Below are 27,726 nucleotides of genomic sequence, written 5' to 3'. Positions count from 1 at the left end.
TTGTGCGCTAAGCGACCCGGCGCCTCTCCATATGAAGAAATAGTTGTCGTATTGAGGGACTGGTACCGAGGAATCTTAGTTTCTTTTTAGATACTTTCTCTATTGACTAAAGATGACCACAGTCACTGTTTTTCTCTTCTGATTACAAGTCATTAAGTTAACGAAGCACCTGCACTACGGCAACCTTAAAAATGACAAGAATCGTGCAGTTTTTCCAAATAAGGAATATATTAGTTTCCTTATGTGGAAGTGACCACGTTTGGCAAAAACGACAAGATTTGGCTAAATTTTCTTGATGGATCTTTTGTCACTCGAATCTAAGATGGCGGCCACGATTTCGGTTTTTCGAGGGTTTTTCTCGCCGAAAACAGTATTCAACGCCTGCACGTAGGCTATGGTTAGTAGAGGAGACTGCTTAGGAAACGCGGCGAACTTCTTGAAAGTATGTCTTTGTAAGCTTTTTCGCGTTGTCACGTGACCCTGCACAAGTCGAGCGTACAGAATGATATATGGAGTAAACGAAGAATCGTTGCTTTTTGCATCGATACTGGTCATCGATTTTTCAAAACTCCACGGTATTGATGCTTGCCGTGTAAGCTTACTGAGATTGTTCCATAGAGCTCTTACTCTCTTAGCCCCGCTCGCACTTGAACAAAACAAACATGGCGGTTTAAAATTTTCTAGGGCTGTAGAGCTCAGGATGTAATGGTGATAAAACATGCAAAGTGATATAAAACAAACTTTATAAAAATGGTAATATTTCAATTAAATGAATCAGCGATTCGTGCCCGAATACGCATATTCTTAAATTTCGTCCATGTTTTGTCCACATGTTTTCTTGTAATGTTCGCTTGTTTTGTGCAGGGTCGTGATCACGTGATAGGGTGGTTCAAAATCAAAGAGCGCCAATTGCTTATGTCTTTTGAAGTTCGCCGGGTTTCCTAACCATCTCCCTCTACTAACTATTCCCCAACCCCCTACACACGTTTGCAACATCAACAAAATCAAAACTGAGCGAAATGTTTCACGTTTACAGAAAACTGATTATTGTTTCTTCGTTGATATAACGCAAAATGCATAGATATGTTGAGCTACTAGACGTCAGGCACAAACTACAAAATCATTCAAAAAAGTTACAACCTGTCTTGAGTCATTCTCAAATAGCTTTAAGCTAAGCACACTACACATTGTTCATATATACTACAATATAATTTAGTTTCATTTCTATCAAAAGCACCAACTTAGCTGTCCAGCAATTAAACTACATAAAATCATTCATCATTTCATTTCAAGTTGGTGATGACAAAATGGCAGAAGTTTGTCGAATGAGCTGTTGCAGTGCAACACGATCTAGTGTGGCCACCTTCACACTCAACTAGGCAACAACTAGCAGGTAGCAGGGGAAAGCCATGCTTGAAAGCATATCAGAGCAGGGCGGAATGCTCTCCTGGGCCCGGTTCCTAAAAAGCAGGTTAGCGCTTATCCAGGGATAAATATGGTGATGAGACATTTTATTGGATAACAACCTCATTTATCCCTTGATTAGTGTTAACCTGCTTCCCTGGTTATGAAGTCTGTGTCAAAACTGTGACTTTTACATGCTATTAGATTAATCCTCTTATTGATAGATATCCACGGAAATGCCCTAGGAACGAGGTTGGGATTAAATAAAATAAAATTTATCGAGCGACAAGACCAACTAATCCTTGCCAGGATGTATCACGTTGTTTTAATCAGTAGAAGTCGAGGAAACCTGCATTCAAATTATTGCAATTTTTCCAGACTTTCTACCGTAGGGATGTACAAGAAGAACAAGCAGCCCAGGAATGTGGTAAACGGTTTTCATTTGTCGAATTAGCACCCAAAGCAGTGCTGGGTAGAGGACGAAATGATTTTTCCAAGCAACCATTAACACACCCTTTGACTGCCGAAGTATGACTTATTTGTGGCAAAAAGGTGCAAGATGGAATAACCATGAAAAGACTCCCCTTAGACTCCTAATTTGACTATCAAACATTAAATTACATCTTCCCCTGTGACACACGATTACCACTTGATTAAATGCCCAGAAACAAGCTTACATTACCTCTCTTTTAAACAACTTATTCAGACGATTAAACTAAATAATATTCTACTTGAGATGCGAATTGCGTTCATATTACCTTAACAAGGTATACACACAGTCACCCCTACTAAACGTAGGAAATTTATATCAACAGCCTGCTGTCAACCACTCAATGGAATGGTTTCAGGTTGTGTTTTGATCCTCAAGGCGGCTCAGTCAAGCTTGCACAGGCTATGCCGTGCAGCCCACTGCAGTACCTAAATCATCCTTCATATGACGCTTTTCCCGCAGCTTTCTCTGACCTGCATCAAGTTCTGATGGCACAATCTAATACCATTGTTAGCCAGCCAGGGGAATCTTCAATTACATTCAGAATCACTCTGTATCGCACTGGACGGACATCATGCTCTACCCAATGTCTTATGGTATTACACAGTCCCTAGAAAACGGGTTCTTCTTAAGATTTCACAAACCGCATAATATCCTTACTGAAACTGATGCGGCACAGTTCATAAACGTCCAATGTCTCAATCCCGTAACATAAGGTTTTAATAGATATATCAATGGATATATTCAATAGGTGTGGTTTATTTTCCTGTGCTCTCACTGCCAACCTGTTGGCATTCCGTCTTCACTCTCTTGATATCAGGCTCACTGCTCCCATCCATAGCTTGCGAGGTGGTCAGTATGCGTTTGGCATTGCTCATCACCATGGTGACAGCAGCTGTAGTAGCTGACGGCGACAGGACGCCCAATGGTGATGACTCGGGAGTCAAGGCGGCAATATTGCTGACCATGATGGGCGTTGGCAGTTTAGGTAGGGTGTGTTTTGGAGGTGGCTCGTGGCCAGTTGGCGAGACATTGGTAGGTGTAGGTGCTGGAGTCAATACACCAGCTGTGGGAAAAAAATCTGATTATTGTCAAGTTGACAAGATTTCCCTTTACTACAGCAATGAGACGAACTTCTTCCTTACTAGGTATCTCCATCTTTCCTCTGCCCCTATCATCCCTCGGCTCCCAGTTTCCATTCTCCCCTTCAATACAATACAATACAATAAACTTTATTTAACGAGGGTTTCATATTAACCTTTTACAGTTTTATAATATATGGCCCTCCCTATATCTAAGTACCTATGATAATAATAAAAAACTATGTTAGACATTTACGGAAATACAAAGGGAAAACTTGGAAATTTAACTATACAAGACACTAATACTACATCTTGATAAATCAACTAACCACAAAAACTAACTACAAAACAGGCAGACGTCAACATAAAAACAAGTACAAAAGGACAAACATTAATAAACATGCAATAACAATTAACATGAGAATGGATAACCGGTTTTAGGAAAAGTAGCAGCGGCAGTCTATATAAAAACGGCATATATGGCAAAAAAGTGAGATACCGAGTTAAGATGTGAGTGGAAAATATCACGGACTTTTTTCTTAGCAAGACTTGTAACATTTGGTAGTTGATTGGGATTGAAAATACGGGAGAAAGAAAGTTGTTTATTGCTGGGGAGTAGAAGGTTAAAAAGAGAAACTGCAGAAAAGGAAAAGGTGCGTTTGCCAGCATCAGTCCTGGGCTGGGGGAGCACGAGATTGCTCTAAGTCGATAACCTTGTTCTTCGTTCATGCGAAACAAAAGAAAACTTTTAACGCAAACAAAGAGGGGAATCCGGATTAATAAGAATTGAAAAAAGAGTCAATCATTTCCTTTGCTTTATAAAATCACAAATGGGGAGCCAGTTTAGACGAGAAAAGAGCGAAACAGACGGGACGGAAAAATCTACAGACAAAATAGTGCGCGCAGCGCGCTTTTGAGAGCTTAGAAGTAAAAGCTGGAGGGTTTGTGAGCAGTTGCCCCAACCGCTAGCACAGTAGAGGAACTGACTATGAATACAGGCATTGTAGTAATGTATTGCACCAGCTGGCGTCAGGAAGGGAGAAATACGGCGTAGTAGGGATATGCGGCTATTAATCTTTTTGGATGATTGCTCGACATGAGGTTTCCAGGTGAGGTGGTTATCAAACACCACTCCAAGAACCCGCGCACTGTTTACTTGCTCAATTGGACACTGTTTAAGGTTACTGAAAGAGAGGATTCAGCCAGATTTGACATTTTTTGGTGGGAACCAATTAACATTGATTTAGTTTTCTTGATGTTGAGTACCATATGATTGAGTGTAGCCCATTTATTAATATCAGCTGCCAGTTTATTTAGTTTAAGTTTAACATCAGGCACACTTGGGCCGGAAATGAAAAATGTGGTATCGTCTGCACACATTGTAGTATCGGTAACAAAGTCAGAGGAGAGAAAAAGGGGCAAGTCATTGATGAATAGAAGGAAAAACAAAGGACCGAGAATACTGCCTTGAGGAACTCCCACATGGGTAGTGCATTCGATGAAACTCCTTTGAAGCACGTTTTCTGAGTGCGTCCAGTAAAGTAAGACTTAAACAATTTGAGTGTTAGTTCATCGCACCCATACAAACCAAGCTTCAATAGGAGGGTGTTGTGATCAACCAAATCAAAAGCCTTCTTCAGGTCAATCAGGAGCATACCACTTACAAATCCATTATCCATATTCTTTAGAATGGAATCAGAGAGATTTATAGTGGCCATTTTGCATTTGACTAGTACTTGGTCTTACCTCCTGATGATAAACCCTGTACTAGAACACATGTGAGGCTGCTTAACCTTTCAAAGAGCTCTATGAAATATTCTATTCCTTATTTACCTTAATTATAATAAATTATTTGCTAATTTATTATACATTTATGTGCATGTTTATGAACTTTTGCTGTTTTCATTATATTTTAACTCACTTCTTACTCCACCAGCACCTACACCTTACCCCTTATCAGCCTTTTTGTTTTCCGGTCTATACCTCCCTACCAACTACCTCCACCTTAATCTTCCCATTCACCCTTTAGCCATGGCAAGAACAACTGCATCACTATCCCATACACTCCTAATAGTCCAACCCCACTCACCGTAGCATTATCCCAACAATTACCCTCCCACCCTCACCCCTGCCACCAACCTCTACCCATATCACAACCATTATCCCCCTTTTATGTCCCCCTTCTCCCTAGGTGCCATGGTATGAATACCCGCTTTAAAAAAACTAGTGTTTCCTGAAAGAGCACTGAACAGTAGAAGAAACCTTTCATCAATCTGCAATATTCCCAGTAAGTTTCCCCCAGTTAGGCAACTACAGTGCATCTTTTGTTATTACAATAAATAGCAAACTGATGTGAATTAAGGCTAAAATAAGTGTATGGCCAAGCATATAGGAAACTACTTCAAAAGCATGATAACCAAAACACTCAACTAGTTGTGATCTTGAATCAGAGTTATCAATATGATTTACAGTACCAAAAAACAGTATTAGAATTTGCAAAATCTATGTCCTGTTGGACAGACTAAAAAAAGATAAAATAAGCCCCTGCAAAAACACATCAAGTGTAAACGAGATTCAGTCATGTTCAGTGTTGTCTCTAAGAAATTTGAATGCTGGTTAATTAGGATATTCAGCCCAATAAAGCAATAATTTAGCCAGCATTGCTAACTCTTTTGAATGCAGCAAATGATGCTGGTGCAAGCTATAGATTTCATTAGAAAGGGCAACACCTACCGGCACTTATGTTGACTCCAAAAGAAGTAGGGACCTTCATTGCTAGCACTTCACCAGCAGAGGTGATAACAGGCTTGACATCTGAAGGGTCCTTCACCACTGTCTTAGGACTGCATCCGGGTGAGTCCTCAGATGACGACTGAGAGAGCCCATTCTTCTCCCCATCGTTTCCGTCAGAATAGCGCACTGGCTCCCCAGCTGACTTGATCACACTAACTGGGAATGCAGAGGCTGGGAGAGCTTTAGTAGTGGAGATGTTGTGGAAGGCAAACTTTTGCTGCATCGACTGGGTATTTTGCGGCGTGTTGGGAGACTGGCGTTGTGGTGAGGCAGATATGCTGGCGTTGTTGTTGTTGTTGTTGGTAGACAGATTGCTACTGGGCGCTTCAGGTTGCGGCATGTTATGGGTAGGCGAGCTCTCTCTAGAGTGAGGGGTGGGTGGGGTTGAGGGGGGAGGAAGGCGGAGTCCATGTGTTGGTGACACAGGTGCAGACCTGAAAGATAATACAGCCATAAACTGATGTGCTAAATTGGTATTGAAATACAAAACAAAACAAAAACAAACAAACTCCTCACTGACTACTGTGTTGATTATAATGATTATTATGAAACATTGGTGGTAACAGTAAAACTTGTAGGGGTGAAAATTCTTGTGTACGTCTATTAAAACAAACGGTAATGGTGGTAAATGGTATGGTGTAGTGATGGTGGTGATTACTCTGATGCAAAATCTTATGGAAACAAAGACCTAAGCTGACCCAATGATGACTATGACTTGATGATACAAATGGCACTGGCAAAAACACACCTGCAGGCAGCAACAGTTCCGAATGGAGGCCTGAAACAAGGTACACCACGTTGCCTTCTCTTTCTGAATGCCTGTTCCGCAAGTTTCTGCTCACAAGACGGGTCAATCCTCCAGAAAGAGCCTTTGCCTGGCTCATCCTGTGCCCGCGGTACCTTGACAAAGTACCGATTCAGAGACAAGTTGTGACGGATGGAGTTCTGTAAGAAAAACAATTTTTGCTTAGGAAGGTTTGCATGTGATGCTTTTAAAAGGGGATTTATTTTGCCAAAACTGTACTGTCATGACCAGTAGCACATAGTTCCTTTTGTTTTATCAATCCTAAGATTCTTGCAAAGCAATAACTAGATTGAAAATGAGTAATTTCTAGCCTATGGTGATTTATTTGGAGACAAAGCTAAAGCTTTGTTGTAGAGCAGGAGGTTACAAATACATATGCAGGAAAGGGGAGCAAAATGAAAGTCATTAAGTTAGAGTATAACTTGCATAAAAGGACCAATTGGGATCTATGAATATCATCCCTTCTTTTGAAAATCCTTTGTAAGTGAGATAATATACTCTTGAGGAAACTATAGAAAGAAACTTGATTTACTCTTGATATGCAAGCACACCTTATTTGCAAGTCAAGGTCAGACCTGATCTACTGTATCTCAATTCAGCCTTGAAGTAAAAAGGTCCCCAATAACACTTCTTATATGACCTTCCTTGTTGCAAATGCATAATCCATGTTTCATACCTGCCACCCTTTGTCTGCAGTGCGATAATAAGGGTAGTTCTTTGTGATGTGGGCGTAAATGCCACTCAAAGTCAGCTGTTTATCAGTTGCGGACAGAATGGCCTGGACAATCAGCTGGGCGTAGGAGTAGGGGGGCTTGCCATCCTCACTTTTTCCACCCTCGCTGCTTGTGCTGGACTTGTCACATGACACACTAGACCCAGCGGAAGAGGCAGCCTGGACTGCATATTCGGCCACGGCGTGTAAGTTGGACTCAAAGTGGGTGTCACGATTGCTAGGACTTGCTGGGCAGGAGTTTGGGACACTGAAAGCAAAGATATAACTATAGTTACCACAGATATACTATGTGATTTAGATGGATGCGGCAAATTGCCATGCAGCAGACGAAGTATAAGAGAAGTATAGATGATGAATCTTTGATGATGGCGAATGAGAAGAGGTGAAAAGGCGTTCTGCAGTTTATTGGGAAGAGTGATCAACTTGTCTTCTAAAAAATATAATATAAGAATTTCAGGAAGAACATAAAAAAAGACCATATAATCACTACATCACAGAATGTAGCGAGATATTTATTCAAGATCAGCAGCAATGCCTCCTAGTTCACTTGTAACAAAAAGTAGTGACTTTTCAGCCTTTCTATGAATAAATCCTCTTGAAAGATAAAGATTTTTTCCTAAATACAAAAACAATAGGGCACAAAAAAGTACAATTGTACAAAATGTTCAAAACAGAACAATGACTATTTTCACAGTTGATTTTCAAAAGCACTTTAGAGATTCAGAAAATGTAATAACAATAACGATGTAAACACTTTAACTGTTTATACCACTGTCTACAAAATTTCTGAATAAAAAATGGTAAAAACAAACAAGCAAACTAACAAATCAATGTGAATATTAAATATCGGAGATTAGAGCAACATAAATTCTATTTTACAGGTTTAGGATCTAATCTAGCTGGTAGAGCAGGTCTGTAAACAAAAAATGTCAACAATTTAAAAGGACAAAAAACAAACATACACTAGCCAAAAACTGACAATCTAAACTATCAAAATACGATTTGATATAAGGACGCTGTAATTAAATTATTGTTGCGACTACTGATGTTTGAGTAATTATAATTTTCATAATTGTACTTTGGCTAAAACATAGGATTTCGCAAGATATTTGTAGATGATTGAAATTTGTACTTTGAGAATACCCGAAAAAGAGTTCGGAATTTATTACTTTTTTTCAATTTACATATAACTGATTTGCTTTGTTTTGTTTTGGGGACGAGATATAATCGGAGGCTTCGAAATTCCAGACATGGTGAGCTTGTGTTAAAAAATTCTTCACAGTCAAAAACGTAAACATTAAACGGCGTCAAAACAACAGCGGCGAACTAGCGATCAAATGATCGAGGAGCGAAAATACTTTTTTGGTGTTGGAAACGTATATCATAAGAGAAAAAGCAAGCTAATAGACAGGCATAGAGCTCAATTTCTAGTCACAAGATCGACACTCGGTTTTCTTGCCCCTAAAAAGGGAAAAACAAAGCAAACACAAACCGAAATAACAAAGCTTTGAAAACACCATTTTTTTTAGCTGAGACAATAAAAATATACAGAAATATTCATTGGATGCCCGGTGAAACGGTTAACTGTAATAAATAGGGGAGCTTAGGCGATTTATTGATGAAATTCGCGAATTTTCTTCAAGGGTAACCACGTGTTTTCTCGGCCAAGATCGTTTGTTGTGGTCTTTCGCAATCGGCCTTGAACCCTCTTGTACGTTAGCAAGGAAAACATTTCCCATCTTGCCAGCGAAAGAGATCCCACTTAATTTAGATAAAAAGAACTACTCTCATAAAATAAAGAAAAACCTCTTTATCTGCATATTGTACAGTAAGATAGTACAAAGCAAGGGGAAAATGTCAAATTCCCTTTCCTCACTGACTTGATTGCCTATAAACACATTCGCGCGGAGAAAAAACGCCGATAGGGCTCAGATTTCTAGACTCTATCGATCGCAAAACAGCCTAAAAATCTTTCAATGCTAAAACCTACCTTATAGTGCCCGTAGGAGAAGGAAGTGGGGAAGACATAGGCGCATCATGGTCGGGAATATTGATTTTTAGCGGTGCAAGTAGTTTAGATTTTGGCGGACTTGGAACTCGGCGCGGTGTGTTTTCTGTCACCAACGACGTGAATCGAATTTTTACGTTAGTAGAGGGGAACCTCAAAACACAGCTAAAACACAACAAAGATTATCTTTAGTAACTAGCTCATTCACAGGTTAACCATCGGGAAATTCAAGCTGCAAATAATGAAGTTACAATGAATTTTGACAACAAACCTGGATGGTAGTTTCATAGGAGGTGCTGCTCGACGTTGGAAAACTCCATCGACAAATATCCCATTTTTACCGTTGCACGACAAATAAAAGCTCGGCGAATCAAATTTGATTTCCAAATGCCTTCTGGAAACAAAGCTGGAGTGACCCATGTTGACATCCACGCTTCCCAAACTGCTGTTTCTCCCGATAATAATTCTGTTTTGGCGTACGAGGTACTCGAACTCGCGGCCTTCAAGTTTTGCGATGGGAGTAACTGTGTTGACCGGAGACCACATCGGCCTGTTGACTGAGGGTTTACTTGCTTTAAGCGCTAGAAGAGCTAGGGCATCACTTTCAGGGTCTCTATTAGGTGAAGACATGCTTTTTGTGCCGAGATTTTGCAGTTTTTTTGGTCGCTGCGCAAGTGAATCGAACAAGAAATCAGTGGAAAGCAAAACAACAACACGAGGAGAAACATACGGGGACTCAGCAAGACAATACCAAACACCATATTTGGATACAAACTCCATACATGGTCATTAAATGTAAACACTACATAATGGTAATTTATTTGAAACACGTGCTCACATAAACAATGACAAAGAACTGCTATGTTTAGACAGAGGAAATCCTTTTTTTTTTATAATGTTACATGAAAAAGATTTATTCTACAAAGAGAAAGTGAGAATTGTTTCCAGACAATGCAAGCGCGTCGCCGGTAGTCTTGGCGCGTGTGTACCGATGTAGGGTGCGTGCTAACACGTTTTGGTGCCGATTGTGTGCAATCGCTGCTATCAGACAAAGGTAGTATGCTTCGGCCACCTGGTCTTTTAATGGTGATTTAGAGAGAAAAGGGGGCGTTTATTTTACGTGCCAAGTCTGGTTTTGTTGCGTTATGTGTGTGTGTGGCGTGGGTTGTGGGGGGGGGGGGGGGGGGGGGGGGAGGGAGAGGGGGTTCTTTTCTTTTTTGAACTTACTTTTCTCTATGATTATCTATTTTCTTTGAACTTTCTAATAGTTGCATGCAAAGTTCCAGGCGATCGTTGCGGTGTCGCATGCTCGTGATTTAGGGATGGACCATTTTATATTTGACTGAGGGAGGGAGTGGCAAATTATTTTTTGGGGGGATCGATTTTTTCCCCGGACAATCTTTCTGCTCGATTTTTCCCCGAGGTTTTGCTTAGTCGTTTTTTAAGGGCCTGGGGCTTGCTTCGTGGGGATCAGCCACTCCCCTATTTCTATTCTTGTACATTGGCGGATCCAGGAGAAGGGCGAGGGAAAAGAAAGAATCATGAATGATTTTCCCGATGGGATCCACATACTCCTAAAACGATTCAATGGTGCGCAAGTAATAGGTAAATTTGGACTTGAACGCTTTAGGAAAGCAACGAAGGCAGCATGTGGCTGGCCCCTCTTGATCTCCGTGAGAACCTCCATATCTCCCTGAGCCACTTGGCCACTTTCTCTTGACAGTACTGATCTTTAAAATCTTTTGATCCGATAACCGAGATGGCGTCTTCCCTCGACCAGCTTTATTCCAAACACCTTCTCTGCTTTCTCTGCAAATTCACTGCTCTTAACACCATGAGCCAGCTTTTAAATCCGTTTACGATACAGGCCCGTACCCAGGGGGTGTGCAGGGGGCGCGAAAGCACCCCCCAAACGACCGAAAGTCCATTTTCGGTTATTAATAGACGTGCTATTTGTAGACAAAACTATCAAGCGTAAGCTAGATCACTTTGGTATGTCATCAGTCCATAATTTAGACTATTTTGTATCCAAATCCGACAATAAACGTCCTTTGGAGATAAGGCATAAAAAATTCCTTTGTTTCGGGGGTGGTCAGATTTTTATCAGAAAAATTAGGTCCACTGTTTCGGATTTCGCACTCCCCCAAGAAAAATCCTGGGTACGCCTGCGATATATCAGCACTTTGCTGCCCTCTTGACATAACCTCATGTACCATTGGAAGATTGATTCTATACTACCTCCATCAGCCGCCCGCGGAGTTATCCGCCAACCAAACTTGCTTCACTTGTGAAGTTGATGCCCTGAGGCTTGGATCATGTGAACCGATCGCGTACCAAGGCATCGCTAACGGGTCACCTTGAGTAGTACCCCCCTTGAGAAAGGATCTCGCCTCTGCCACTAATTAACAGTCTAGAAGGGCTTCTATACGTGTTGGTGATATACGGGGCGATTTCCTTACAGGTGATTCTGATATTATGATGCATAACCACCGCCCTATTCCTCAGATTGAAAGCGTTGGTCGCATCGATTAATAATAATAATAATTATAATAATGATGATGATGATGATGATGATGATGATGATGATGATGATGATGATGATGATGATGATGATGATGATGATGATGATGATGATGATGATGATGATGATGATAATAATAATAATAACGCTATGCTCCTTGTATGAGTGGGCTACCTGTGTACTCTACCCCAGCTCTCTTCTTCCGCTCGTTGTTTCCTCGAGGTTACGAGCAGCTTTGTTTTTGTCTCGAAAATTAGTACGAAAAGGGACCTCAGAAATCGAAAAACTTCTATTCCTATATTGATAACGCTGGAATAATAGCCCAACTCTGATATAGGCTGGATTTTATTCCTTAGAGGTGGTAGAAGAGTGGATTTAAACGAGCTAGAAAATACATGGCTAGTACGGACACACCGCCCGACGAAGTAGAAGGTACATTGTTTACCGAACTTTCCTCCCTCTTTGCTTTCGTAAAGTTCTGATTTTGTTGTTTCAAAGAAGTAATTAGCTAGGATGTTATGCACTTGATTCATATTACTAGACAGAGGAAATCATTAGTGAAGTCTTTGCCGTTTGAATTTAGCTCATGGTTTCCTACCTAAACTACTGGTGCTATGAACAATCATCGAATCAAAACTGATTTCCAACTTATTTAATTTCTTATTTCTGGGTGCCCTCCTGTAGCTTACCCAAATATAAATCCAGACTATAAGGCTTTAGCTTTTTGTTTTTGTTTTCAGGGTTTTATTTTCTACGGAACCCAAAGCAGATAGAGCTACCATAATATTAAAAGTTTGTGATTATGATCTCGAACCTCGAGAGTGTCTTGGAGTAATCCCCGACTTTGTTTGACTGCGAACACAATTATATTTTCTATGTATTTTTAGTATTTTAGATGATCATTTTTGTTATCTCATTAATTGCTTTTAGCATATATATAAATAGTTTGCTGTTTTCTTTATTAGAAATGTGAAGCGCCTCGAATAAAAATAAATTATCGATGTAGTGAACGGTATCACTGCTTAAAACCTTTTCCTCACACGAGCATTCTACTCACGCTATCAAAATGTTATTTCTAAAAAAAATAATTTCTTTTGCTGAAAAGTAAATTTGAAAAAAAATATTTCTCCCTTGTTCGTGTTTGTTTTGTTCGAATCTTCTTGTTGTATAAGAAAACATTATCTATTAAAGAATTACCATTTTTATCTAAATACGCCCACCGCCTTATGTTTACGTCTACTTGCGATTTTTTGGTTTGAAAATAGTTCAATTTCGCAAATAAAAACGTACTACATTCTATCAATTATAAATCTGTTTTTCAAAATCTGTAGGTGTAATAATTTTGAAGCTTTTTCATACCATTTTTATCGATATTTTATCAACAAATCAGGCCATGCTAGAAAACATGTTCCTCTGGGGTTTTTAGGGGTTTAACACTGTTCTCTACATCATCTAACAACACAATTATCTCACTATAATAAGTATTGCAGTAAAGTGTAACTACTGTAAATCACCACGTTGCTTTAGACTTTACCCTTGTCGTGTTTCAAACACAGACAGCATGACAAAATATTTGCAAACCACTTTTTGATTGGTGAATTTTGAGAAATTAATATCAAGCCACATCCAGGCATCTGTTTTCTCGTTTTTTTTTTTCTTGAAAACCTGGGTCAAAGTTTTTTTAAAGATATCCTTATTACTGTTAGTTACCAAAGCTGATTTATTTTTTATGTGATTTTTTAAAAAAAAGTATAAAGAGAAAAACCTAAGCTTTATGATTGTCTTTTTCTTGTGGTCATATCTGCATTTAAAATCGACCATTCGTAACTCATTGACCTTTTTGTAACATAGTTGTAAGCTCTCTTGGCTTATTTGAGAGCTTTTGATTAAGCATTGCTTTTCCTTATTGTTTTTGTGAATTCTGTCATGTCTTTTCTACTGCTTCCTTAACAGTGTTTTTAAAACATTCCTACATGCACAGTCCCTTTTAATACAAATTATATGCAATACCATCTTACTCTGTTATAAACCTGTTGATTATTGAAGAGCCAGAAACTGCTAATGATTCTTTAGCAATCAGAAGCACACTTCAGACCCAAGTATCTCTTAAGAAAAAAAAAAATTATATCCATTGTTGAAGCTTATTCATCATGTGTAATATTGTTATCATTTTTCAAAATGTGAAATTCTTTAGTTAATGTGTTATTAGAACTTTGAAAATCCAAAATTTTTAATGTATGTTTTTTTTTTGTCCAGTACAGCATATAGATTTGTTAGGAAGTATAGTTTCAGAAGAGCAGCCAAAAGAAGTAATAAATTTTAAACTCCCTTGTGCATGGTTTTCCCACAGTTTTGTACAAATTCTCATGAATTTTACATGCTCTCACAATGTTATTCTGGTATTTTTTACAATGGGTAAATGTCAGCTTCTTGCCTAATGCCTTTTGGTTTCTCCTAGTCAAGATCATGTTGTGTTGTAGTTACAGCTCTAGTAATTATTTTGTAACTTCTTCAATATAAATTGTTAATAATATTGTTGGTGATTCTTTTGTGATGCTCCCAAAAGTGCAAATCAGTCTCAATTTTGAAATACAAACTTATCAAAAATTTGTATCAAGACTTTTGTGTGTTGGAGCAGGCACATACACAGGGGGATGCCCCCTCGGTGGGTCATTTCTTATTAAGGAATCTTCGAATGCTGTGTTTTTCTATATGATACCTACTATTTTACTTGGTACGCCCCTGTGAAGTATGTCAAGTAAATATCTTAATCCCTTACATTGCCTATTTTGTCTTTTTCAGATTCTTCCTCTTCTTGTGGGCAAAGCACAAAAGCATCAAAAGACAATAAGAAATGTTGCATAGCTGGAAACAGTCTATCACCCGACGCCTTGACTGACAGCTATGACGACAAATTCCTCTGCGACAACCCTGCGGATTGTGATCAGTGCAATGACAACAGCTGTGACCAGGGCGATTGTAACTGTGTCGACTGTGCATGCAACCATGGCAACTGTAACCATGGGGACTCTACCCAAGACAACTGTGCATTCACAAACGGTTATGGCAAGGGATCAGCCAAACGGACAATTAGTAACTCGTCCGATGACAATTGCTTCCATTTGGAGCTTGAAGATAAATGCGAAGATATTAAAAAAGAGGAGACTCCCCAACAAACTAATGACCAGACTCCTCAGTCGACAATTACACAGGGTTCCCTTTCAAGCCAGGACCCACAGGTGCAAAGCGAACCACAGGCAGCAATTGAAAATGGGGCGAAGAAAAAAGTTGAGAAGCGCCCAAGGTTTTCTCATCAGAGTAGCTGGAAGGATGCAGTTAAGAAGGCCTGGTCCATGACAGATCCCTGGGCCAAGTTCCATATACACGATAACTGCGCCATGGAGATAGCAGTGAGACATAGATACAATGCCATCAAAAAGTCTTGGGTCAAGGATGAGATCCGGATCAAAATGGAATCTGTGGTGAGTTCAGTAATCCTTTTCTGTCAAATGGTGGATTTTCTCCTAAACTGATGATGTGTTGTTTTGTTGATTACAGCCATTTGACCAAGGAGCAATGAGGGTCTGCTACAGATTGTGAGTGCTAAAGAAATCTTAAATTAGTATTATACATTGGGCAGGTATCCATGTATTTCTCCATCAGGAACTGTTTCTCAACATAACACCTAAATAATAAAACTCTGCTATTCCTATTAGGATAAACTTTTGCTGTTCTTGTGTTGTTCTTGCTGCAAGGTGAAATCGTGATCACACATGATGGACTATTTTTAGGGTTCCAAAATAGCACTAAGAATATCACTCTTCATCTGCGCAAATGCCTCATTAAATAGAGGCACATAAACATGAATATTGCCCCCCATGTGTTTTCAAGATAGTAAATAATTAAGAAAAACATCATTACAATCCTTATCCTACAGGAAAAAGTTGTCAAACTTTTCAAAACACAATAACTGGAAACATGCATCCAATTATGTGGCCAAGAGTTACATTGAAGAGGTGTCTAGAGACCAGTATTTTGAAGATGTCAGACTTCAGATGGATGCAAAACTTTGGGGAGAAGAGTATAATCGTAGAGACCCTCCCAAAAAGGTGAGTCTAATTGCCTCAATTGATGGATCCAGGCGAGGGGTCTAGGTGGGCCCCTCCTCTTAGTTTAAAAATTTAAAAAAAAAATTATAAAGGACTTATGATGTTTTGGTTATAATGATGTTAGTGAGAAAAAAAAATTGCTGACAATTACTGCAATGCTGCTGCTGAGATGATTGTGGTGGTGTTCATATGATAATAATAAAGTTCTCGTTGTCAATTATGATGATAATTGTGGTGGTGATGATGGTGGCGAAGATGCTGGTAATGATGATGATTTTTAGTTATGATTTTCTGCTGTCAATGACGATAATTCTGGTAGAGTTGATGTTGGTGATAATACTTATCATGATGAACACTCTCTCTAGGTGGATATATTCCAGACATATATCATTGAGTTGAAGGAGCGTACCGGTTCCCCACTTTACCACCTTGAGCACTTCATAGAGGGCACCTACAAGAAGTACAACTCAAACTCTGGATTTGTGCTCCGTGACGAAACCCTAAGATGCACTCCACAGGTTAGAATGAACATTTTCAAGCTATGTCAAAATGACCAGGCGTTTTTTCCTTCCAATTTTGTTGATAAAAAACGCATGAAAACCCCTAAAAACCTGGTCCTTGATCCCCAAATATCCCTGTCCACACCTGTCAAATTAACAGGATAGGGTTATAGTAAATTAATATTATCTATAGGTTTTCATGATGAATTGATTTGAAAAAGATTGAAAAGTCAGGAACTCAAATTGATGTCAAGCAAACCTTGTGAACAATTGATTTTGTCGTTTAACAACACACTGTAGGAAGTTTTACTGCCAGGACTTGTGATTTAAATATTACACAAATTCTGTTGATCCCTAAGATTTGTTTTGTCATAGGCATTTAGTCACTTTACGTTTGAGAGGTCTGGCCATCAGTTGATCGTGGTGGACATTCAGGGTAAGCATAAGCTTAGCCATTAACATGAACTCATCACCAAAGCAACCTCGCCACCTCCTATTGTTAACAAACCACAGGTGGCGACTAGTTTTGGTGGCAAGTTTGCCGTGTATCTTATACAAGTTTTGCAAGTCTCGTATACAATCAAATTGAACAAGCTTAGATGAAGATAATCCACAAAGATAAAGAGCATTTTGATAAGTTTGAGCTTACTTATATGCAGTAGAAAACTATTGTTAAATTGCCTCTTTATAATTCCTGTAAATTCCTTTGTTATCTTTGTGTGATACCCAGGTGTCGGTGACCTCTACACGGACCCCCAGATCCACACAGCAGACATGAAAGACTATGGGGAGGCTAACTTCGGCCCGCAGGGCATGGCTCTCTTCTTTAGCTCGCACAAATGCAACAGGTGAGGTTTGATAGCGTTACAGTCTCAACCAGGGTCAAATGGGGTGGCACAGTTGTCATTGCGTCACTCTGTAGTTCCTGTGCCTCCCACCACTGTGGTCCAGGTTCGTTTTCCTGGCTTCAATTATATGAGTTGAGCTTCTTAGCCCCCCCCCCCCCCCCCCTCCGTATGCTCCAATGGTTTTTCTTGGGGCTCTCTGATCTTCCTAACTCCAACAAAAAAAAGACAAAAAAACAATTGCCATCTAAGCTGTGTGCCGTGGTCAGAGACATTCTTGACTCACATGGTAACTGCCTGAGGCTCTTTTTATGCATTCCACTCGACCACATTGTAACTGTGCTCTTGTCATTAGCATTTCAGCTACAGTACAAGGAATTTTTTTCTTCCAAAATTTAATTATCTGATGTCTGCTGAACAAAGCCTCGATAACTTTGCACTATGTATCTGTATTTGCAAAGACTGGTCATTTTTGTAATTTTTATTTTGTTTTTGTTAATTCTGCACTTTCTAATAGGCTATAACTTTTTTCTAGTTGTTGCCTTTGACTAAAACCCGGCTTTGTCACTCCAGGATTTGTAAAACACTTGGATTGACGGAGTTTGATATTAGTGCTGTAGAAGACAAGCGCATAGACAGCGCTATCCAAGTCATTCAGGACTCCTCCACTGTTGTCAAATCGAGCTTGGAAGACCAGCTGTCTCCCCGAAAGATGTCTGCTATCTTTGACTTGTCAGAGTATTGCCTGGGGCAGTCTCCCCCTCCCTCCCCTGGAGCGACTGAAGTGTCCCCCCGGAGCTCAGTGTCTTCTTGCAATGGTAACCCAAGCATGTCGGATTCTGAAACATCGGAGACAGAAAGTGACACAGATGTCTTTTTGTCCAATATATCAAGCGAGGTATGGTCATGAGATAGATATACCACCGACTGCTGCATGTTTTCAGTTCCAGTTTAAGCTTGTTATCGTCATATAGTAAAGTCAATCTACGAAAATTTATAGCCCAACAATTTTATTAATAAATGTTAAGAAAAGACATTCTAAGCAACATCCCAAAAGTTCAAAAGTTCTCTTGGGGGAACATCTCGAAATTTGACAATAAACAATTTCTTTTACCGGCCATCTTGGATTCTATTGTTATTCATGAGCACACTGGCAGAGCGATCTTGTCGAGAGTGTGTTTGCTGAGGGTAAGTGCGCCATGATTAACAATAGAATACAAGATTGCTGACAAAAGAAATTGTTTTTTGTGTGTTGAATTTCGAGATGTTCCCTTAAGACAACATTGAAGAACTTTTGGGAGATTATTAAGGACATGCTACTCTACCATTTAAGACCGAAATCATTTTTTGTGTTGCTATTCCTTTTAGGACAAATAGTTAGTAGAGTAGACTGCTAATGAAACCTAGGCATTAGAAAATAAGTATGTATGTATGTAAGTATCCTATTTCCTCCATTTTCTAAATCAATGGAAAGAGAAATGCAGAATAATGTGGACTTTTATTCTTGCTGCTGGTACACAGGTAGTAAACACTATGGAGGCAGGAGTAGTATTCAGTGTTTGTGTTTTAAATTAACAGGACGACGATGACGTCAAACAGAATTACCTGTCCGTGCATGTGCACAAGGCGTCTAGTGTGTTTGCTGAGTCGGAACAGTTGGCACAGGCGCGTGAACAGCAGAAGGAAAAGCTCCTGAGGCAAAAAAGTGTCTCTGTCCTGGGCAAGGTATGAACTAGTTACAACGATTCAGTAGCAAGGCTCCCTAGACAGGGTTAATATATATCTGACTATGGTACACTTCAAAAAAGAAAATTGTTTGCTTTTGTGTGGGAAGGAGGGAAGGATAACCAAATAATTCAGGGAAAAATACTCAGCGTTGCGAACTCCACTCTCAATTCAGGCTGGAATCGGGAATCTAACCCGGAACCCAGTGATTAAAGAAAACGAGAGTATAGAATCACGCCAGGCAATCTTGTCACCTAGGCTCATGGAAAGACCTGGAACCTTGTAGTGATAGACATAGGCACTACGCAGTGGCGTTTGCAAGCCCCCCGAGCATGACTGCCCCCCTGGCTTGACTTACATTAGGACTGGCAATCGAACAAGGAACCCATTTGTACATATGCCAGCCGAGCATTGAGTTTTGCTTGATTTACCAGGTTCATCTTGAGATGGCAAAGTATGGTGAGATCGGCCGCTTCACGAGCGACCGTGAGCCCGACATGGAGTCTGCTATGTTCCACATGGAGAAAGCTGCTCAGTGTGGTATCACCACAGCGCTAGTCACACTAGCAGAGATCTACTTACAGCTACCACATGACCTCATGGAAAGCGCTACCGTCCAGGTTAAGTACCATACACAGTGCTAGTCACTCTATAACAGATCTACTACTATCACACGCCCTCCTGGAAAACGCTACTGTCCAGGTAAAGTACCATACACAGTGCTAGTCACTCTATAAAAGATCTTCCACTACCACATGCCCTCCTGGAAAACCATAGTGTCCAGGTTAAGTACTATACACAGTGCTAGTCACTCTATAACAGATCTACCACAACAACACGCGCTCCTGGAAATTCATAGTGTCCAGGTTAAGTACTATACACAGTGCTAGTCACTCTATAACAGATCTACTTTTACCCCATGCCCTCCTGGGAAGTTCTACCGTACAGGTAAAGTACCATACACAGCGCTAGTCTTTCTATCACAGATCTACTACTTCCACAAGCCCTCCTGGAAAACCAGTGTCCAGGTAAAGTACCATACACAGCGATAGTCACTCTATAAGAGATCTACTATACTACTACCACATGACCTCCTGGAAAGCGCTACTGTCCAGGTAAAGTACCATACACAGCGCTAGTCACTCTAGCAGGGATACTACCACACCATCTCCTGGAAAAAGAAATAAGTGAAGTATCATATTTATTATTTTAGGAATTGAGACTATCTTTTATTAATCAACTCTCTTTGCTATAGGAGACAGAGGAGAATACCAATAAAGGGGTGGAATTGATGCTGCAGGCGGCCGAGAGGGGGGATCGTCAGGCAATGTTGTACATGGCTAAGGCGTACGACACAGGCTATGGCCTGGGGACCAACATGTAAGCTTCCTAAACAAGAAACAGTTATTTATTTGCTGGTTCTCTCTTCGTCAAAATTAAAAAAAAACGAAAGAGTTTAAACCATGCTCGTAGATCCAATGCTTTCTTTCAAGTAGCTGGATCTCCAAGTATCAGTTTAAGTGCCATTGTCAGTCACACCTTTGTTATTGTTTTGTTTTAATATTGGAACGCACATAACATACTAAAATCTCAAGATACCCATCTAAAAACAAAGTCTGATACTTTATTTAGCAAATTAAATCGAAAATATCGCATTGGCTTTCCAAAACCCGCCGATGGGAATGGATTTTTTTTCACACTTGGTACAAAATGGCGGCTGATCGAAACTGTTAAATGAATACAAGTCTCTGTGGCATCCAGCATTGCTCTTCAATAGATACTGTACGCTAGCGAACGCAATAACATGTGTGACCGATCGTATGAAAACCAGCCTCTTGAAAATGTCTTACGTTTGTGTGACGTTAGCCTACCTGTAGGCTTTGATAGTTTTTCCGGCACGAAAACCCCGGCAACACGAACTTCGCATACCACGGCCGCCATCTTGGATAATGCGCTCCGCAGGGGGAGGGGGAGGCATTTTTCTTCCACCTCCCCCTGCGGAGCGCATTATCCAAGATTGCGGCCGGGTTATGCGAACCACAGGTACCCCAAGCTCACTGTGTGTATGAATAAATTATAGTGGTTCACGTTTACAGTAAAAATATGGGATTGAAATAAGCCGTTCACTTTACTACGAAATAAAATCGTAAAACTCTAAAAAATATTCTGACCTGACAGTGGAGTCGTATAATATATGTGGTCTGGGCCCGGGTCCGGGAAACAGAACGTAACTCTCGAAATGCAAGCCCAAATAGCTTCAAACTTCGCCCAGACCACATTTAAGACCACATTATGTCTACTGTAAACGTGAACCACTATAATTTATTCATACACACAGTGAGCTTGGGATACCTGTGTGCGAACTCCGTGTTTACGGGGTTTTCGTGCTGGAAAAAATATCAAAGCCTACAGGTAAGGTAAGTTTGACGTATGTTTTACTGACGCCAAATCTATGGGAATGTAATCTTTCAGTAGTGAATTGTATCCGCTTGAATCCTCATTAGTTTCTTGCAATACCGTTGATTCTTTTTTTTTGCCTTGAGTGTAAATTCTGTTGATTTGAATTGCATGACACAGTCTATAAATCATCCAAATAAGATTTTAATAGCGAACGATATCCGTTTGGCTCAAATCGAAATTCAATTAACCCTACAATAAAGATGATCAGTTCTGTTTCTTAAGTATAAAATGATGATATTTTTTTCTAAATCGGGAACCTCAATATATTTAACTTAATTTTATTTAGTTTATGCTACTACTCAGCCATTTGAGACGAAAACCATTTCTGCTTCAATCTGTTGTAGGTTAAACATCAGATTAACTAAAAAATATTCAGTGATGGGAACTTAAGGCTGGTTCTCTCGGATGCAAGCACATAAAAACGCAAAGCGCAACATAAGTGAGAATCGGTCAAACACAAGAAAATCAAGTAATCGGGTTCGCTTGCGCGTGCGTCCTAGTGAGAACCAAGCTTTATACTTTAATGCTTCAGGAAGCGTTCGTGGAAGGAAGCAGTGAAATGGTATCAAAACGCGATCGATGTGATCGACGAGGATGACTTGCCAGAGAACACGCTACTCGATGACCCAGTACACACCCTGTTGTCCCGCCAGGCGGAGCTCTACTTTACAGGTAAGTCACATACCTGTTACGTATGTGGTTTCCCTTTGTTAGCGCCTACGTTGCGTCAGCGGTCGCAAAGCTCAGTGGTACTGGCTTTTGAGTCTCAAATAAAGGACCACGGTAAGATCCCGGCCCAGTCTACTACGTTGAGTGGCGGTCCAGTCTTGCTAGACCTAGCTAACCAATCTGTTATTATGGGTGTCTGTGCGCATGGACAAAGGGCTATTAACATACCACACCCAGCTCTCATACTTGTAGACTCCATGCCAGCGCAGAGTTCCTTATTGAGCAGTCCGGCCAAGCCCCCCCCCCCCCCCCTTTTTTTAATTAGAATAACTCAGAGTATGGCTGCTATAGGCGACTTGCACAAAGGAGTCCCGCGACGGCAAACTCGCGAACGCCCCGTTTTTTGGCGGCAAAATAACAACAATAAAAAGCAAATTTATCAGCGTTTACGAATTTTCTTCGAAGTCTCTATGCTAGAAAAGGCTTATTTTTATTGAAAGATTTTATTGTATCCGTTGCTCTCTGGCGTGACGGCCGCAGACATTTCGCGTGATTTTTTAGTTCAAGTCGCGTGGTTTCTTGGTTCAAGTCGCGTGGTTTCTTAGTTCAAGTCGCGTGATTTTTTAGTTAAAGTCGCGTGATTTCTTAGTTCAAGTCGCGTGGTTTCTTAGTTCAAGTCGCGTGATTTCTTAGTTCAAGTCGCGTGATTTCTTAGTTCAAGTCGCGTGGTTTCTTGGCTTAATTCGCGTGATTTCTTTAAGTCGCGTGGCTTCTTAGTTCAAGTCACTTATTCTGGATAAAGTCGGCCCAGCTCCGTTCCTTATTCTTCCTAATGTGCCCTTGTCCCGGTTTGGTTTTCCAGGCGGCCCTGAGCTGGAAAGGGACCCACAATGCGCAGGGGATTTGTTCTCTAGTGCAGGAGACGAGGCGATGGCCGCCATGAAAGGCAAACTCGCAAATAAATACTACACCAAGGCCGAGGAGGCCTGGGCGGAAGTTGAGGAGTAAGGCAAACTATTGGAGGATGGTATGGTAAAACAGAGAAATCCTCTTACTCGAACCCGGACAACCCTAACTCCCCGCTAACTAAAACTCAGATAACCCTAACTCCCTGCTAACTCGAACTCTGGTAACTCGATCTCGGATAATTTTACTGTTTTTCGCTCCCCTTGACCGTTCGAGTTGACAGGGTTCCGCTGTATTCATTAAGGTATATACACTTTAAATGGAAGAGTGTAGACGAAAGACCATATGAGGACGGTAAATATTAAGGTATAGATTTCTAAGTCGAGAAGTGAAGAGAACAATGTTAGGATATTTCAGTCCTTATAATGAAGCCATACGGTTCAGTCCTACTGACAAAAACGGGGTACGGCTTTGTGAATAGCTTTATCTGCAAGGGTAAAAACCGTCAATCATTTTACTACAAGAGTGACAGGTATCAGTCGTCTGTCTGAATGTTTTTTTTTTTTAGTTTTTAGATAGGATAGCTGTTACTGTACTTATTTTACCGTCCCAGTTGCCAGTATTTCTTCTGGAAAAGTGGCAGCTGCCAATTATTTTACTGTAGGAGTGACAGCTGCCAATTATTTTACTGTAGGAGTGACAGCTGCCAATTATTTTACTGTAGGAGTGGCAGCTGCCTATTATTTTACTGTAGGAGTGGCAGCTGCCAATCAGTTTACTCTGAGTGGCAGCTGCCAATTATTTTACTGTTGGAGTGACAGCTGCCAATCAGTTTACTCTGAAACCCCCGAAACAGATATTTGCCAGTCATTTGGCAACGTAGTTGTGACGTTATCGATGGTTATATGAATAAGATTCTACATCGTATTAAAAAAACATTGAGTGTAATTGAAATCAAGCGGCCCCGAAATAGATATTTGCCAGTCATTTGGCAACGTAGTTGTGGCGTTATCAATGGTTATATGAATAAGATTCTACATCGTATAAAAAAACATTGAGTGTAATTGAAATCAAGCGGCCCCGGAATAGATATTTGCCAGTCATTTGGCAACGTAGTTGTGACGTTATCAATGGTTATATTAGTAAGATCCTACATTGTATCAAAAAAACTGCAAGGTTTTTACTAAAGGCCAGGAAATGTCCTATAGACTTTTGTAGTGATCAGAATGATAAACACGAGGAATTATATGGGGTTAATGTAGAGTTGCGTAATGTTACATTTTAGCATATCGTTTTACGTTCGCGAAATCAGTTATGTTTTTAAAACGTTTCAGATATTTTAGAATGCGCCACGTAACCTCCTGATGAAATACTCTCGTGTTTTTTAAATTTTAATTACCCGTAAACTTTAATTACCCAGAACCTTTATCCTCACAATTTATATTCCCTATGTACCTTGGCTACAGAGCGTCGAACGTAGGTTCGAAAGAGCCCCAGTAGTCACATGCACATTTGTCATTGATTAATTCAAAATTAGAAGACAAATTGTGAGAAGTCTCGAAAAAAAACATCCAATGATCTTTCATACTTTTACCAAATCCAATCGAAATTATCTCGAAAGCATCCCCTACAAGTCAACCGATAGAAATGGATGCTTTTTCACACTGGACGCTTTGCTAGTACGACAAAATGACAGCAGCTGACAGAGGTTTACTACACTATTGCTCAATCTACCCGAGAGACCAGTAAAAAAAAGGGTACAATAATGGCAGTGGTACAATTGTCGGTTGGTCATAGTTCTCTATAATCTATTTATTTTCATTAATAAGGCACTTAGTAACATGGCCTGCAGTTTTATATCATAACGTATGTATCCATCTTTTAAGAAGACGTTATTCCGCGAAGCGTGTACTATGTTTTATAGTTTGCAAAGAGTAGTTTCTTAATTGGTCTGGCTTTAAAACAATTAACAATTAACGAATCTGGATACACTGTGCGCGATCCTAGAAAAGAGCAAGCTTCCCACAAGGAAAAAAAAAAATCATAGATGACCCCTGGGAATCGGCAATAAAAGACCCCACTCCACGGAATTTCCTGTTTAATCGTTTTGAGGGGGTGGGTATGCATTGATTGTGCTTCTGGAATAACAGGGTTTTTCCTATGATAAGCTTGATGTTTTCCTTTAAAAACATGGTACATTTTTCGAAGGTTTGGCGTTGGTGGACATAGGTGTGTATGAGTTTATATTTTGATACGAAAACAGTATTGTACATAAATCAAATTCAAAAGTATTGGGCGTATATTTGTTTAGTTTTGATTGCCAAACGATGGAATGAGGGATATGTTGTTTTTAAAATTATCATTCTTTGATTTCTCATTTATTGTACATATTCAAAACCGTAATGGCAGATCCATAAAATGGGTCAAATATGTTTAGTAATGTATATAAATATATATGTTAGATATATGTTAATATACACCTTTTAAAAAAAGGTTGCACTGGCGAATCCATGTGTTCTTAACCCCAGTTGTTCATTGGTAATTAATACATGGCTAAATTCTGAAAGCTGAGAAATTTGCTAACGCTTTTGAAGCCTGGAATTGAGATCATTTTCTCATTTATTTGACACCTGAAACATTTCGGGTTACATTACTTGAATTCTCTGAGAGCAACCTTATTAGAAATAGGTGTATGTCAGTTACATTAGTAGGAGATTGTAGACTGTTTTGATTTATCTAGTATTTAGAATTATTAACCGAATAAATCAAGACGATTTTATTCATTGATGTACTAGTTATTTTAGTCATAACGCTATTCAGCGCAATCATAGGTCATCTGTTTGACTGTGTGTATGACAAAATGTGTCAAATGATCGTGAAGAATTATATTAAGTTGATGTTTGATATTAAAACCAAATAAAAAAAATGATTTGTGGTGTTTTTAAAACACATTGACACCACCTGAACAATAACAACACTACTGTTTCACGGCTATCATTTTTATCATCATTATCGACATCATTATTAAAAATAAAAGCAACACGTTGCCAACAACAACAAATGACTGATACCTAGAGTAAAAACAATACATAGGTTACATGCAAATTACAATATTAATGCAAGTCCGTATTGCATTATTACAACTATCTTAATATTACAAGAGAGAAAATAAAGATTTTTTTGTTATTTTACTTGTTTTCCTTTTTCTTCTATTTCTTTTTTTTTTGCCATCTTAATCATGAATATCATCATAACCACAATAACATAAATTTTATCATCATTCTCAACATCATCACACTAACTAACTATTATCATCACACTAAGAATCGTACCTAGTCGTTATTTGCTGTTGCAAGAGATCCAAGGAACTCTGAAGCGGAATTCCGACCCGGAAACCGCGGATCAGTTCACCGTCCCGGGCCATCGTGAACGATTCATAGGGAAGGGTGAACTTATTTCAATATGCGAGATCGAAGAGGGGCGCTTATCTGAAGTAGGGCGTCTTTACCAGTCATTACGGTACTTAAATAGCTAGAAAAACCCGGTGATTTTTGAGTCGCCACATCACATGACTCACTATGGAATGCTATTTCAACAAAGACAACTTATACAAATTACAAGCCCTTTATTTCATTATTATTATTTAATTTTTTGCTTGGGGGGTGGGGGATGGGGGGGGGGGGGAGGCGTCATACTTTGCGCCACCATTTTTACCTCGACCATGACCTCGAAATAGAGAAGGGGAGGTGTAACAGTTCATGAACGGACATGCCAATTATGTCCGGACACGGTAGAGGACGAGTTCCACTTTGTCGTGCAGTAAATATGCGCAGTTAAGAACAAACTTTTTCGAAAAATCTAGCAGATCCTGGTGATTTGATTTCGCTAAGAAATCGGAGAGACAGAATTTTGCTCTAAATACTTAACCCTCCAAAGATGATGGGGATGTTGATGAAGACTCTGACTTTATAATTCACTTTCAGCCAAACCTATGTACTAAATTTGTATACGGAGAAGTGGATAAGTTGCATTGTTTATTATCTAAAAAAAATCCAAATTTTACCCCCCCCCCCCCATCCTCCCAAACGCGTATGTTCGATGCCGTGTCACTATATCCCCGAACTGAATGAAAAATACATGTTCAAGCTAACAAAGGTGATAGAGTGGTTTTCAAAATCCCGTGCAACAAAATGTAATTGTTAATGTGTAATAGTCAAGCCAGAACAAAAGAGAACAAAAATATTACAGTGTATTAGACTTAGTTCAAACATTGTATTACCCATGAGCAGTATTTTAACAAACTACTTCCTTCTATCTAAATGACTTGTGAAAGCATTCGAGTGGGCGCACTTGCCGCATTCCACCGTGCACTGGTGGCTAAGCGAACGGGAAAGCTATATCCGCTATAACAATTTCACACAAATTCGAAAGTCGTGAAGCCGGACTGATACAAAAACGTGAACGATTTCGTAATCGTGAAGGATTTCCAAATCGTGAAGGATTTTAAAAATCGTGAACGATTTCGAAATCGTGAAGGATTTTAAAAATCGTGAACGATTTCGAAATCGTGAAGGATTTTAAAAATCGTGAACGATTTCGAAATCGTTCACGATTTTTAAAATCCTTTACGATGGCCCAGGACGGTGAACTGATCCGAAACCGCATCCTGACCGACA

At 39.7% G+C, this 27,726-nt stretch overlaps 2 protein-coding genes and 1 long non-coding RNA gene across 3 annotated transcripts; 1 reads left to right on the top strand and 2 right to left on the bottom strand.

Moving 5' to 3' along the window:
- Positions 1-1,022: 1,022 nt before the first annotated feature.
- LOC5508444 (forkhead box protein K1) lies at positions 1,023-10,043 on the bottom strand. Its single transcript, XM_001628964.3, has 6 exons — positions 9,587-10,043; positions 9,298-9,480; positions 7,251-7,554; positions 6,518-6,714; positions 5,710-6,203; positions 1,023-2,960 (listed from the first exon to the last, which is right to left on the bottom strand). Exons 1-6 carry the CDS (start codon positions 9,943-9,945, stop codon positions 2,653-2,655), a joined length of 1,845 nt encoding a protein of 614 aa, XP_001629014.3. The 5' UTR covers positions 9,946-10,043; the 3' UTR covers positions 1,023-2,652.
- A 1,971-nt stretch (positions 10,044-12,014) lies between these two features.
- On the top strand, positions 12,015-25,829 carry LOC5508438 (eukaryotic elongation factor 2 kinase). Its single transcript, XM_048719795.1, has 13 exons — positions 12,015-12,268; positions 14,639-15,318; positions 15,395-15,432; positions 15,774-15,945; positions 16,311-16,463; positions 16,821-16,881; positions 17,176-17,293; positions 17,864-18,188; positions 18,869-19,015; positions 19,450-19,635; positions 20,271-20,395; positions 22,008-22,147; positions 23,007-25,829. Exons 1-13 carry the CDS (start codon positions 12,232-12,234, stop codon positions 23,150-23,152), a joined length of 2,328 nt encoding a protein of 775 aa, XP_048575752.1. The 5' UTR covers positions 12,015-12,231; the 3' UTR covers positions 23,153-25,829.
- On the bottom strand, positions 19,977-20,971 carry LOC116615526. Its single transcript, XR_004294977.2, has 2 exons — positions 20,887-20,971; positions 19,977-20,186 (listed from the first exon to the last, which is right to left on the bottom strand). It is a non-coding gene; the product is annotated as an uncharacterized LOC116615526 (long non-coding RNA).
- Positions 25,830-27,726: the final 1,897 nt, after the last annotated feature.

This window comes from Nematostella vectensis, chromosome 12 (genome assembly GCF_932526225.1).
Source record: "Nematostella vectensis chromosome 12, jaNemVect1.1, whole genome shotgun sequence".
Classification (NCBI taxonomy): domain Eukaryota; kingdom Metazoa; phylum Cnidaria; class Anthozoa; order Actiniaria; family Edwardsiidae; genus Nematostella; species Nematostella vectensis.
Note: the sequence above shows the minus strand (reverse complement) of the source record. Positions and strands in the feature narration are given on the sequence as shown.

What these genes read in the sequence shown, in the direction of transcription:
- LOC5508438 (XM_048719795.1), top strand. Translation starts at nt 12,232, where the DNA reads ATGGCTAGTACGGACACACCGCCCGACGAAGTAGAAG. An exon ending in ATGAGGGTCTGCTACAGATT is followed by an intron (nt 15,433 to 15,773) that starts GTGAGTGCTAAA and finishes CTTATCCTACAG; the next exon opens with GAAAAAGTTGTCAAACTTTT. An exon ending in TGTCCAATATATCAAGCGAG is followed by an intron (nt 18,189 to 18,868) that starts GTATGGTCATGA and finishes TTAAATTAACAG; the next exon opens with GACGACGATGACGTCAAACA.
- LOC5508444 (XM_001628964.3), bottom strand. Translation starts at nt 9,945, where the DNA reads ATGTCTTCACCTAATAGAGACCCTGAAAGTGATGCCCTAGCTCTTCTA. An exon ending in TCTCCTACGGGCACTATAAG is followed by an intron (nt 7,555 to 9,297) that starts GTAGGTTTTAGC and finishes CTTTGCTTTCAG; the next exon opens with TGTCCCAAACTCCTGCCCAG. An exon ending in CTGCAGACAAAGGGTGGCAG is followed by an intron (nt 6,715 to 7,250) that starts GTATGAAACATG and finishes TTTTTCTTACAG; the next exon opens with AACTCCATCCGTCACAACTT.